Source organism: Oryzias latipes, chromosome 5 (assembly GCF_053564925.1).
Source record: "Oryzias latipes strain Hd-rR chromosome 5, Olatipes_Hd-rR_3.1".
In the NCBI taxonomy this organism is placed as follows: Eukaryota; Metazoa; Chordata; class Actinopteri; order Beloniformes; family Adrianichthyidae; genus Oryzias; species Oryzias latipes.
Window position 1 is genome coordinate 29,724,046 of NC_136241.1, and position 14,016 is coordinate 29,738,061.

General features: G+C 38.2%; 2 protein-coding genes across 3 annotated transcripts; both read right to left on the reverse strand.

Annotated features, from left to right (window-relative positions):
• Positions 1–3,076: 3,076 nt before the first annotated feature.
• Positions 3,077–5,495, reverse strand: rabif (RAB interacting factor). Its single transcript, XM_004069112.5, has 3 exons — positions 5,359–5,495; positions 4,731–4,882; positions 3,077–3,555 (listed from the first exon to the last, which is right to left on the reverse strand). Exons 2-3 carry the CDS (start codon positions 4,872–4,874, stop codon positions 3,307–3,309), a joined length of 393 nt encoding a protein of 130 aa, XP_004069160.1. The 5' UTR covers positions 4,875–4,882; positions 5,359–5,495; the 3' UTR covers positions 3,077–3,306.
• A 1,226-nt stretch (positions 5,496–6,721) lies between these two features.
• Positions 6,722–13,581, reverse strand: adipor1a (adiponectin receptor 1a). 2 transcript variants are annotated; one of them, XM_004069113.4, is made up of 8 exons: positions 13,474–13,581; positions 12,185–12,399; positions 12,005–12,103; positions 10,253–10,424; positions 9,974–10,160; positions 9,149–9,336; positions 8,873–9,066; positions 6,722–8,373 (listed from the first exon to the last, which is right to left on the reverse strand). In XM_004069113.4, the coding sequence occupies exons 2-8, from the start codon at positions 12,329–12,331 to the stop codon at positions 8,245–8,247; spliced, it is 1,116 nt and encodes a 371-aa protein (XP_004069161.1). In that variant the 5' UTR covers positions 12,332–12,399; positions 13,474–13,581; the 3' UTR covers positions 6,722–8,244. The 2 variants fall into 2 exon arrangements, with proteins under 2 accessions (XP_004069161.1, XP_078803737.1); XM_078947611.1 differs by having other exon boundaries at positions 13,442–13,521.
• Between the last annotated feature and the right edge of the window lie 435 nt (positions 13,582–14,016).

The following is a 14,016-nucleotide window of genomic DNA, read 5'->3' on the forward strand; positions in this document are numbered from 1 at the left end:
CTACATCCCACTTCCTTTTAGCCAACCTCTTCCTCTGGACGCATTGCAATAATGGGTTTACTTCATGAAAAAAGCATTGATTAAAAACACTGCTCACACTTTAGTGATAGAACAGAATGCACTTAATTCCAGAAAGATTTTTTTTAAAAAATATGTGGGCATCTAATAAAAAATATCTAAAATTAGCAAAGTTTTCTTTAGTCTGCGCAGATTAACATGCCACCTGTGCAGTCTTTGAGATTTACATAAGGCTTCTCATAACTCAATTTTAAACTGTCTTTAAGGCTGCTTTGAATTTCCCTGTTCTCAGTTTCACATCAATTCCGTGTTGTAGATTTTAAAAAGCAACATGTGTTTAACAGCTACCTTTTAGAAGAAACACAAATTCCATAAAATGATCTATTTTTAAAACTCACTGCAAAAAATTTTTAAACAACGATCGGAATTCAATTTTTTCTATGTAAACTGTAATTTTTTTAAAACCTTCTTTACCCCACTCCCTCCATTTTTTTGTACTTTGAAACTACTTTTAGTAGCAGTGTGGCTAGAGAATAAACAGGTGCAAAATTAGGTCAATCCTGCATCATGTACAAAAAAATGTAATTTAATCTGCTTCTTAAGTAAAATATATAAATTCTCAGCAGTTCTATTTCTACTCTTTTATTGTAACATTTTCTCCACATTTTATGAAAAATACATATTTACTCAGAGAGCATAAAAAACTGGGACATTACAACATATGTGCTTAGACTTTACCTTAATGTTTTGCAGAGACAAAAATGAAGATCGGTCCTTCAACCATAATAACAATAGACGCCAATCATGCAGAAAATTCAAAGGCTTTCAGAAAAGAGTGTTTAGAATTTCATCCTAGAAAGCTATTTAGAAGCAGAGAGCATTCACTCTCAGGCTACATAATGCATGAATTTAAAACCAAGGACTCGTGCAAAGGACTCTGCCATTGACAAAAAAATAAGTACTGCTGTTAAGAAGTAAGCAAAGACTAACTTTAACTGATAAAAACTGATAATGTCCTAAAGAAAATTGTAGTTTTTAACTGATGTGAAAACATCTTTCAATGCTCACTTTCATCCAGGATGGTTCCATCACAGATAGTTTTTCTGAAAAAGTCATCTGAGTCAACATTTTTGGCAAGAAACTTTCTCAATTCAGAACTAAATTGATTGAGAAAGTTCTTCTATAAAAGAAAACAAACTCAACTGTTTTTGTAAAAAATATGTATCCACTTCTATCTGCAGTTTAGTTACTGTTTTGCTATTCTTTGTGCAACACATAGTGCATTTCAAATCTGTCAAACACTATTGCATCTCAACTTAGGGGGTGGCTGTGTGCGTGGTGGCCCCTGGGTTGCTCGGGTCGCGTGCCTGGGCTGGCTTGCGGAGACGGGGCGCCGGTCGGGTGGTGGGCGGCTCATGGGTTCTGGAGGCCCTGGCTTCGTCCTTGGCCCTTGTCTAGGTGTCCGGTGGCCCCCATGGCTGCCACCTGGTACGGCTAAGCGCTCCTGTCCTGTGGCCCGGGGGCCGGACACTGGGTTCGCTTATGCCTCTGGGCATTGGGGGGGGCCCCTGTAGGGGGGCCTTCTCTGTGCCTGGCTGGTGGGGTGGGCGGTCCCCTCTTCCTCCCCTCCTGGGCTGCCTGGGTCCGGGTGCTGGGGGGGGCTCCTGGCCTGGGGGGCTTTCCTCCCCTTTCCTGGTCTGGCTGGTCAGGCTGGGTAGGATCTGGTTCCCCTTATGAACACACGGTTCACGTCGGCAGCATGCATGTATCTCCACCCCCACGTGCACGTGCACACTGCCACACTGCTCCCTGTCTGCTTCATCCCTCCTCCTTACCTACAGTGTATTGATGGACAGATATTTTTCGCTCATCTTAGTGTCAGATTTTCACCTTTGATGTAACATTCGTCTTTCCAGCAGATCTGGTATAATTGTAACAGCTTAAAATAATAACTTATTCAAATCAGTGCTTGTATCCCCCACCTTTTCACCTTTCTTCCTTTTACTCTCTTCCACCCCCCCCCTCCCATTCTTCCCCTCTCCCTCCCCACACACACTAAATGTAACAAATAAATAAAAGAAAAAAATACGACAAAAAGGGGTTTATACAAATCTACACTTTCGTTTCTCGAAGCTATATAACCTCTTTTTGTGATAGTAAAACCTGTCCAACACAAAAAGCCTTCAGCTCTAATCTGTTTGCTCAGCTGTTGGACAGAACAAGTTAAAAAAAAAAAGTTTATTTCCCATTTTTAGTTTTTTTGAAGTACCACTTGTCGTACGTATGAAAAGTTCTAATTTGAACTTTATGCATGGATAGTAGGGGTGTAACGATTAATCGATTTCTATTCCTATGATCCAACCAGATTGATCTGAGGCTGAATTGAATCGATTATACCATTATGAAATAATATTTAAATGAGGTGACTTGATAATCGAATTGATATTGGAAACTTTTCCCGCACTGTTCAGCACAGATTTGTCTCTGAGGGTCACTGGTTGAGTTTTTGGCTGAAGACGTCCTGGATCGATCTTAGGTCAGTGAATTGGATTGAATCAGGTCGTTCCAAATGAACCAAAATTGAAAGTGAATCAAATCGGCAACCACAAACATCAAATTGTTTTTAAAAGTAATTGTTACACCTCTAATGCATAGTAGTTTGAAATCTTATATTATTTTTTTATCATTTTCATTTCATTACTAATTTAATCCTATTGAGTGAATGTTTAAAATGAGCTACTTAAGTAGAGAAAACCCCACCATCCATTCTATAAGGTGGTCTGAAGGGAAACCTGCAGTCTTATTGTACGTTTGTGAATAGTCCACACAAACAATATTATTTTATGACTTAGAAAACATAAAAACTCTCTTGTTTATTTTTGTAAGTTCCTCAAAATCTCAGACAAAAAAAAAGTGACAGAAATAACAAAATGTGCAGTTTCGCAAACTCCCCAGCTGTCGAGTGTCTTACAACGGCAAACGACTTGAACTGATTTTTTCAGAGATTTGAAAACAAAGTTAAGGAAAACTAAGAAAATTCACCAGCGAAAAACAGTGATTAGGAATGACTTTGTAGAAACTTTTATTAAGACAGAATGATCAGAATGATCTCCATATTGTCAGTGTAATTGATAAGAATAAACACGGTGCAATTTTGAGACAACAAAGTACACACAATTCTGTAAACATACAGATATCTGAAGGATTGAATCAAGTTAAATCCACAAAGTAATGCGTAGTCTGCAAACACGTTATTTGAAGTCTTTAGGGCTCACATATTCAGCATCATTATGCATGATTCACTCTTTCCAAAGCCACATAAAAACATTTCTTGTCATCCAAACAGTGCCAACCGATTGGTCCAATCTCGCAATCAGCACAGATGAGATATTTGATTCTTCCTACGTCTTTTGTGAAGCCCACGTTCTCAAAAGTGTACATGTCGTCCACCAACCAGTGAGAAGTCAGAGTGTCGCCATCAACCGAGTCTCCTGTGGAGTTGAGGCTGCGCTTTTTTTGCATGGCTGGTAGAAAGAGCTAGAGAGAGATTTAGGGAAAGAACACAAACTGTTTGTGATGACAATTATGGACTTTGTAACAATGCATGAACATTTGTAAGTCTGAAAATGATAACTATTCTATGTCTGCAACTATTCTGGACAATCTGTAAAAGACTTTATTAAATTTGTTCCCTCTTTTCTTGTAAATAAATGATATTTTAGTCCTCATTTACATTTACAGTCAGAATGTGACCTGTGTAAAAGCCAAGCTGGAAACTCCAACCACATGTGCACCCAGAAATCAATAATGAACAACAGGTAGTGGTGTAATGTTTACTTCAGCTGGAAAAACAATAAACAAACAAATCAATTAATAATATGACCTGAGAGACTTTATAAATTAGTTAGCCCCTAAAGACAAAACTGCCAATGCACAATTTAAAATGATTCAAAGACATAAAAAAATGAACTATTGTGAGCCTAAAGTGACGCGTTTAGACAAACGTTCACAGATTTAACAAACAGGTTGTGAGATAATGCAACAACAATAACTGAACTGCACAGCTATCTTTTACTTTACTGTCCCGCTTCAGGACCACCTTTTCCGAGTCCTGCTTTTGTTTACATGAAGTTTTGTTTTTCAGCCAACAAACAGAAGCCATAGTCATGACAAAAACATCTGCTTACATTATAAAGCTCTATGGTTACGTCACCAAACTGGCTTTACGAATGAATAACGCGGAACATTCAACAGAACATACAAACATGCAGTTCAAAAAATATTTTTATTTAAGCTTAAAGAATCAAACACAAGACCTTAATAGTCAAACAAAGATCAGAGTCCGAGAATTTCAAAAACTGTCCTCACGTCAGAACAAGAACGTCACAAGAAATGACCTTTTTCTAAACATTTCAAAATTTGGTTCTTCAAAAACTAAAGGGTATTGAATTTTCTAGAATTTCATCCTAGAAAATTATTTTTAAAATACAGCAGGCCAAGACAAAATCATAATCATCGCTTATTATTTTGAATTTGAAAAGGGTAGCTTACATACTACTATTTTCTAATTTGGATTGTCTGGTGACTCAATAAATTACAATAAATCACATGATTGTGGATTGCTACATACATTGCTTTTCATTTTATGACAAACCTGTAATTAATGTTTAAATAAATTAAAAAAACAAACAGGTAGACTTAAAGAAAAGTACCTCCTTTTCTGCAAAAACGGCCATGCCTGGGCACAGCACTTTGCATCCGCAGCGTTGGCACAACACGGACTTTGTATTCTTGCCGTCTTCAGACACCAGTTCTGAACGGTCTGAGCCATCTTTGGACTCTTGATTGCTGTCCATCTTCAAACCTAATAATCAGGTTTGTAAACAGTTGCGCACGTATAAGATACTCAATCTAAGATTAAATAATAATAATAAAACAATTCAAAGACATTGTGATCGAGATAACCTTGCTATCTAGAAAATGAAGGGAATTCTTGGCAAAAACAAAGGTTGAAACTGGACCGGAACTAGAAGTATTTGGGAATTTGTAGTGCGGAAGTAAACATGTCTAATATAATTTTAACACCAAAACACATACAGCGTTTGCAATTAAAAAACACTCTTGACTCATGATAGCTAAAAATGAATAAATAGGCATCTAAAAAACAAAACCGAATCGTGTAGATAAAACCGAATCAAACCAAGTGACACCTGAGGTGTCACTTCTTTATGTATTTTGATGCTAAAACCTCACGAACAAAATCAACCAAAAATTACAAAATATTACACTTCTTGGTGGATATTTCTTAAAAGGTGTAAATCAAAGCCATAAAAACCATACCTGAAAACTAATATAAAGACAATCTCAAATCGAAAAACCAGCGTAAAGCCAAGTTAGCCAAATAGCTATGTGTTCTTGTCTACAGTGTTCCGATCATGAATTACTCTCGAGTTGAAACACCTAAAGAGAAAAAAAGTTCCGGGTCAGAGTATTCCATCCCTGAAAAAAAGATATGGACTTGGGGGGGAATACAACGATTTTGACAATATATAAACCTCTATGTAACTTTAATACATTTTACTTGAAATATTTACTATCAGGTTTGTTTTTTCATTATTGATACACAACACTTTGCTCATGGAGTAAATAGATCTGAAAGTATTCTTGGTTTTTCAAATTTTGTTTGTCCCTCTCGGGGTCACAGGGCTGCTGGAGCCTATCCCGGCCACCTGCAGGTGAAGGCAGGGGACATACTGGACAGTTTGCCGGTCAGTCGCACAATCACACACCTATTGAAAATTTAGACAATATTTGACTTATGAAGCATGTTTTTGGACGGTGTGAGGAAGCCAGAGACCCAAGAGAGAACCCACGCATGCACGGGGAGAACATGCAAACTCCACACAGAAAGGTCCCCCATTGATGTTCTGTTTCAGGTCCCTCAGCCGGGACTTGAGCCAGGGGCCTTCTTGCTGTGAGGCAAGAGTGCTAACCACTGCGCCACCGTTATTACTATTGTAGAAGTTAGAAGCTGGGGAATGTATGGTTCACTTGGGGGTCTGTCCTCTATTCTCATTTGCTTCTCCTCCTCTATTTTGGATCTTTTATTTATCATTTAGCTCTCCATGCCTCTGTTTGGTGCAGTGCGATTCATGTGTTGTTCCTCTGCTGCACTATTCAAACATGTAGTTGTAGAGTTAGATAAGCTAATTTTTCTTTTACAGTCCTGGAACATCGTCTGTTTGTCCTGGGAAACATCCCTCCTTCATGTGGACATTCCCGAGGTTTCTTCTTTTTTATCCTGGAATCTTTTTTTTTTTTTTTTTTGAGATTTTCCTTACAGGAAGGTCTAAAGGCAGGGATGCCCAGTTTAACCTAGTCTGGTTAGTTTAGTAATCAGCTATAGTATTATCTATCAGATTTTATGTTTTGTACAAGTAGCGAAGTCTGTTGAGACAACTGTGCTGTAGTATTAGCCCATGTAAATAAAACTGAATTGAATGACATTGTTGAAGTACTTGGTAAATTATTGGTGAATAGTCAAATTTGATGGTGGTGGTCCTCATTGTTAATATTGTTACATCGGATTGGCAGGCAGACAGGCGACAGACTTCAGAGTAACATGGTGTCGTGATATGAGGACCAAAAGCTGTTCTTTTTTCTTCCCAGTTTTATTAAAAGGAAATTCTATGAAAGAAAACAATAAGAGAAAAAAAATTTATTAGAATATCTTTTAAGATTGCCATTAATAAATATTCAGGTTTACATTTCAGTGAAATGGGGGTTTCATCACTTTCTACACAAGACATTACACAAAGTCAAGAATACGCATCATTTAAATTTGTGATAAAGCTCGAATATGTTCATCTAAAAAAAGGAGACTTAAACAGCAGTTCATACAACCTATCAATGGAATTGTATCTTTAGTTATGATCTGATTGTATACATACCATATATATGGCAAGGAAAATAAGAAACGCCAATAGGAAGAGATACTCTTTTGTCTCTTAAGATAGGCCATTTGATTTAAAAACATTTCCATTGGCCTAAGGCACAGGAATACTAACAGTTTATATCAATCGCACAGAATACTTTTTAAACCTCATTTGGTGATTTAAAGTTTTCAGTAAATTCATAAACACTAAGGTGCATTCCATATTTACACCTCACATTGCATCTGGAATAAAGCCACAAAAGAAAAATGTCAAGCAGACAAAAATGAATCCAAACCAATCCTATTCTGTACATTGTGCAAACCTGGTGAACTGCTGCTCTGGAAATTTATTAGAGAAGTTTTAACCATCCGACCCATGACATGAGCCACGAGTCAGCAAAAACTCAATTAGACATATGGCGCTTTTTATGGGACTTATGTCATTACAATGGAATGCCACTGATACATTTATATACATTTCATTTCCCAGAAATGTCAATTAAATCCTGATTAGTTTGGATCCCTTTCCGAATAAAAGATTTACAGGTTTGATCATATGCTGCATTTAGCCTTCTGTGTCATCTTACGATCAGTCATAAACGGTAACGGAGTATACGATTTTTTTTTATTTTATTTTTTTTCAATGGGATTGTTGAAGTACTTAGGATTTATTGCTGAATGGTAAAATGCAGGTTTGTGGCAGTCCTCCATGTTTGAAAGAACAGATAAACAAATAACCTCAGTATAAATAACAAAAAAAACTGCAGCTGGTGACTTTTGTGTGAATTAACTTTTTCTTTTAGAAATTTGCTTAAAACTTTAAGATCACCCACTTCTCTGGAGTTATGGAGAAACGAGTATTCTCTAATCTGAACATGTGAGGTCACCGTCAGTGACTTCTGCTACAGCACAAAAAAAATCCTTTGTAAATTTGAACAGACAAATTTGAAGAGGTTGGGATAGTAGCGAGTTTCTAAGAATGGCAGGAACACATGGAACACGTCGGTACAAATGAATACTTCTACCTTATTTAAAAACACCCTTCCCAAGATGGACAGTAAGAGAAATAAGTAGGGGCCGTTCCATCTACAGTACATTGGCTAGTTTATGCTACAGTACTGGAGCAAAAAAAGAGCCAAAGGCAAAAAGGAAACCACAAAAACCCAAACAAAATGGAAGCAAATCCGAATTACAGAAGAAGCAGAAAGGGACTATATTGAATTCCAGCAGCATTGTGTGAATGCGTGTGCGTTTGTGGAACTGCACAAAGAAATAAGTCACAGTCGAGCCTTTTAAAGTAGCGTGTCATCTGTGCATCCGCCTTCGAGGCCGTAGCGAAACTCCTGCAAATTGGAAACTCCGTAAAAGTGGACAAACGCAGCTGCCACGACCAGGACATGGAAAATCTGATGAGAATGGAACTACGGAAGGAAAAGAAAGGAAAGGTCGGTCAGGAATATTCAGCTTAGATGCCTGTATTTAATAACCATACACAGTACAGTTTTCCCTCGTTTACTGCAATAAATAAGCTATGATAGGTGAAATCCACAAAGTAGGATTACAGATGTTTTAGTGCGCTATACAAAACACAATGCGCTGGTAAAATAAAATAAAAAACCATGAAATGTTGCGCTGAAAAGAATCTGCAAAGGAACACTGTATGATACAAAAACACAGAAATCCATGAAACTGACCACTAATTTTTGAGCAGAAAAAAAAAAAGAGTAGAGTTTGGGGATCTTTTTAAAAACTGCATCAGCATCCATGTAGTTGTAAGTTTAAGACTGAAATCGAAACTTCAAAAAAAGCCAACAGTATCATTTGAGTTAAAATCTGTGAGTGCAGCTAAATGTAGCATTTCAAAAAATATTTAACAAAGTATAATCATTTCAGTCCAGGTAAAATACCTGGACTTCTTACCCAGATGTCGCACTTCCCAGGGAAAAAGCGTTCCGGGATCCTGGCAGCATAAAGACCCGCACCCGTGATGTACATGGCACCCATTAAATAAAACCAACCCATTTGTCCCACTGTGGTAGCCTTCACAAAGCCCTCCTCAATGGTGAAGTGCATGGTGGGGACAATGCCACTCAGTCCAAGACCCATGAAAACACCTGATGGAGAGTTTTTAGGGGTTACTCATACTTTATATATTTACCAGGTTACATTCCCCAAAAAGCAAACATTTGTCCTGACCTGCTCTTGTTGGTCTGTGACGGGGTGTGGAAAAGCGGTCCCACTGAGCAACTATGATGGCAGCAATCCCCAGGACACAAACAATGGTGAGGTAGATAAGGCGAGGCTGGGGGGAACAGTAAAAGGAGTAGTACAGCCAGGGCACAAAGGAACCCATGATTAAAAGGGCAATGCCCGAGTAGTCTAACCTGAGGAGACAAGAGGATGCAGAGACACACTCAGAACCGTTTCCAACATCAATTTTTAACGACATACAATGGTCCCCCGTTTATCACAGGAGTAAGGTTCTAAATGAAGAAAGAAAAAAACAGTGATAGGTAAAATCCACAAGGCAGGATTTGGGAAGTGTTTGGGAAAAACCTTCCCAAAACACTTTATACACCTTCTTAGACAGACGTGAACATTTTCAGACTATTATCTCTTCTTTAAACTCTCAATGTTGAAGCCTTTGTAGAAAAACACATCCAGTACAATAGAATGAAACCAACATTCTTAATGCGATCAAAGATTTGTGTAAATTCTGCCAACTGACGGCAATGGGTACAAGAGACACAGCATGGAGGACATTGGCAACAGTCTACAGAAAATCTCAACGCGCTGTTAAATAAATAAATGAATAAATTAGCAAAATTGCACTGAAAAGAATACAAAACTGCGAAAGGTGAGGAGTTACTGAATTCTACAATAAAGCATAAAAATAACAGGAAGCACCAAAGTACATTTAAAACTGAGTAGCAAATCCAACATGAAAATGTGACCCTTTTGACTCTTTACGACATGGAGAAGACGTACGTGACGAACAGTTCTGACAAAAATGACACTTACTTGGAGAATGTGCGAGACACTTTTTCTGAGTGACAGTAGACTGTGTGGAAAAGCCAGGAAAAGCTGAGGCAGAGCACAGCTCCCAGGAAGAACATCCCAAAAACAACTTTCTCTTGCAATGGTGCCATGAAGTAAATGTTGGGACGCAGCATGGTTAAGGTGCCCAGACAAACAAATAAGATCAACCCTGGAGAGACAAAACAGAATTACTGTATTTGCCTTCTGTCCAGTCCTCGCTGAGCAAACAGCAACAACAGGAAAATGATAAAGAAAAGTCACCTAAAAGATGAGTCCAGATGTTTCCCGTTTCGGTGTGAATTCTGAAGATGCTTCCGAAACAGGCCCTAAAGGAGGGCATGGGAGGCCGATGTCCGTGCAAGAGGTAATCATTGTCCTTCAGCCACTCAGGCAGGACATGGAAAGGAATTACCCTCCATCGCCCCTCCCACACCTGGAACGTAACAACAGCATTAACTGGGGATGTGAAAGATACAGAGGCTTATCAAATCAGCTGAGCACTGGAACTAAAAGCAGCATTGGTTGAAAACTTCATGCAAGGTTATAGAGGCACAAAGGGATAAATTGATCGGCAAGTAAATAATCCATTTCTGGCAAACCGCCAATTTCTCTCTACCATCTGCATTTTTATGTACATGTGATCCAAACAAAAAGACGTCCAATCATAGGCTTGCTTTTACCATGCCTACCTGCCTTGCACGCCTATGGGTCGAAGTGTCCTTGGGCAAGACACTGAACCCCACCTTGCCTCTGGTGGTAGGCGGGCGCCAGTGTTTGGCAGCAGAGCCACCATCAGTGTGTGAATGTGTGTGTGAATGGGTCTGTGACTGTAAAGCGCTTTGGGCCTTGAAGAAGGTAGAAAAGCGCTACAAGTATACGCCATTTACCATTTACCATGTCGGGTCAATAACAATTGGGTGAAGGAGGGATGTGTGCACAATCATATGATCGCCCGTAAGTGGCCAGGATAGGCTCCAGCAGCCCCGTGACCCCGAAAGGGATAATAGGGGTTTGGAAGTTGGAAGGATAGTGAAAAGTGTGAGTAAGCAAGAAAACAAAAAAACAAAAAAAGAGTTTCAATGAAAAGATAATAATTGGGTACAAATGTAGTTACATTTTTTATGTATTGATTTGTGGACCATGTATTGAGATGCACATCAAACATACACAACATTGTCATTCACACAAAAATAACAATAAAAATAAACAGCTGAAAGACATTGGCCTAAAAAACATACCAACAATTGCACAACTTTAGATAATATTTATAGTCTTACAAATCTGTTACTGCAAGAGATGGAGGTCTGTTTTGGGATCTACAAGTGTTAATTCCTGTAATAATCCCTATGATAAGTATTTTAGCTTCTAATAATATTAGATGCAAACTTTAGAGAGACCAATCAATGTTGATAGCAATTAAAAGTGGATTATTATCATTAAATTATTAGACTTGAGAAACAGGAGTGTGCAGCCGGTCGGCTCTACTCATGTTTTGACATAAAAAAAATCATCAGCTGGTTCTTAAAAAAAGGAGAGGCCATTCTGAAGGCCTGCAGAGCAAGTAAAGCTAGACGGGCAGGTGATGAAGAGGATTAAAAAACATGAGACGAGGATAATTTATGTTGGGTCAAACTCAGTCATAGGATGCTGACTCTTTGTTTGAAACTAAACTAATGTTTTTACAAGCTACTTCCCGTTGCTTCCCACTGTTAGAAAAAAAGTTTTTGTGCATTCTCTGTGGTGAGGGGGGGAGGGGCACAGGCTATTTCTGGATGCTGAAGGGGGTCATTTTTGAAACTCTGAGGGCAGAACAACTAGGATTTCAGCTCCAGACAAACTGGGTGCCTTTACTGTTGTAGCCTGGTTTTTCTTTAATACATAACAAAAATATTGGTTGTCATTTTAAAAGGAAATATATTTACACCACATGGACAAAAGATAAAGACATCTTGACAACATTTGTGTCTTGATAACATTAACTTCTAAACTACACGCCCTACTTTTGGTTATTACCTTATGTACAAATTCCTCCATCTTCTCCATGGCATGGTGAGCCTGAAGAGGCAAGGTGAGAACCTCTTCCTCATCCTCATCTGTTAGCATTGCAGCCCCCTTCAAAGAGATATGAATAGAAGATGCAATGTTTAAGTAAAACACAACAAGGTTATGAAGAGCTTTGCGAAAGAGTCCTACCTCTGAATGAATGCCGTCCGATGCCACCTGCTGCCCACCTCCTTCCTCCAGCAGGGGCCCAAGCTCCATCAGCTCAACATCTGGGACGTGACCGTCCTCAGAGATCTGGCAGTCTGCATCACCAGCAGACCCGTTTCGGACTGACATAGGAAGACTGGCTGAAAAAGCACGTAGAGTCTCGCTAGTCTGCTTCAGATGGGCAAAGGAGTCTCTCCCTGAGAAACCAGAGTGACAATCAACTTTCATGATATTATCAGTGTTCCAAGTAAAATGTGCTTACGGTACTTAGATAAAGTGTACTAAAACTACAGATATACATCTATAGGTATCAAAATACTCATTAAAATACTGAGCATGTGCAAGGTATGCTCTCATATGTGTAAGCATATTATGTCTTTATGCATTTAATTATGGGATAAGTATTTATAAATTCATCTTCTAAACCCGTTTTGTCCCATTCGGGGTCACGGGACTGCCGGAGGTATCCCGGCCACTCGTGGGCGAGGCTATATATATATTTATGCTAACTAGCTTAACCTCCATAATTTTAAGAATAACTAGCCAGGAGATCCGTCCAATCATCTAAAAAGCCGCCTCGCAGTTATTAGCCAACCCAAAAAGGAAGACAGACCAGTATTTACAGCACATATGTAACTCTATGTGACCTATATATAATAGCTCAGAGCTAGGAGAAGTGAAGTCACACGTCATACTAGCGGAGTTTCTATTAGAAATATTGATAGTATTTACAAAATGTTGTCGTAAACACCAGCAAAAATATCAAACAGGACTAAATACTTTCGTCCTTTCACTCGACAAAATAATCTTACGACATTTTTGGAATCCCGACTGAATACAAATGTCAAAAAATAAGGATCCTGATTGAACGTTTGACAAAGTTAGTGCCTATAAGGTTTTGGATGAACAACGCTAGCAAAGCTTCAGGCGGAACACGCAGTACAAAATGTAAACAAGTGCAGAGGACAACAGATTTTCCCCATCAACGAATTCGGTGTGGTCATTTGTTTTTAATTAAAATATGTTGGGTCAGATACAACGAGGTGTGATAGGAAAAACAATAAATCGGTTAGTGTCCGATTTCAGATTGCTAGCATTACCTGTTAGCTAACGACGCTAAACTGTCGCTCAATACCCAAGCAGGAGTTTTATTTTTTCTTAAATGAACTCACTGTCAACATGAACCACATAGTTACGACATTAATACAAAAAATAAGCCAAAAAAACATCAAAACAAACCTTTGTGAATTAATATTGAATGTAGAAGTTACCTGGTAAGAAAGAATCTTGACCGGGAAGATGAATTATTTATCGTTATGCGAAATCCACTTATTTCCGGAAGAAGTCCCTTACACAAAAAACGACATCCTGTTTATTTTCAAAATAAAATCAGAGTTTCAATACTCCATTTCGAACATTACTTTTTTATTTATTCTTTAGTTTGAGTTTGTTGTTGTGGAGGTGTTTTTGTTTTATTTATTTATATAAGTATTTTCAACATGTTAAAGTATTTTCAACATGTTGAATATAAGTCATAACTCATTCAATAGTTTATCACTGTAATGCCCTAAAAATCTTTTTCCAATGCATTTAATTGGCATTCAATGTCAAATTAATTTTTTTACGAAACACATTTTTTAAGTGCTACCAACTACATAAAGACATCTTAGTCTCTCTTAATTTTTGAGAAACGGCTAGTTGGATAAAGAAAATACTTTCCTGCTCCATGGAGAATAGGTTTGAGGACTGCAAACCTAACTGTCACAATAAAAGCCATGTTTATATCATTTTTATATTATAGTATTAAAAAAAGA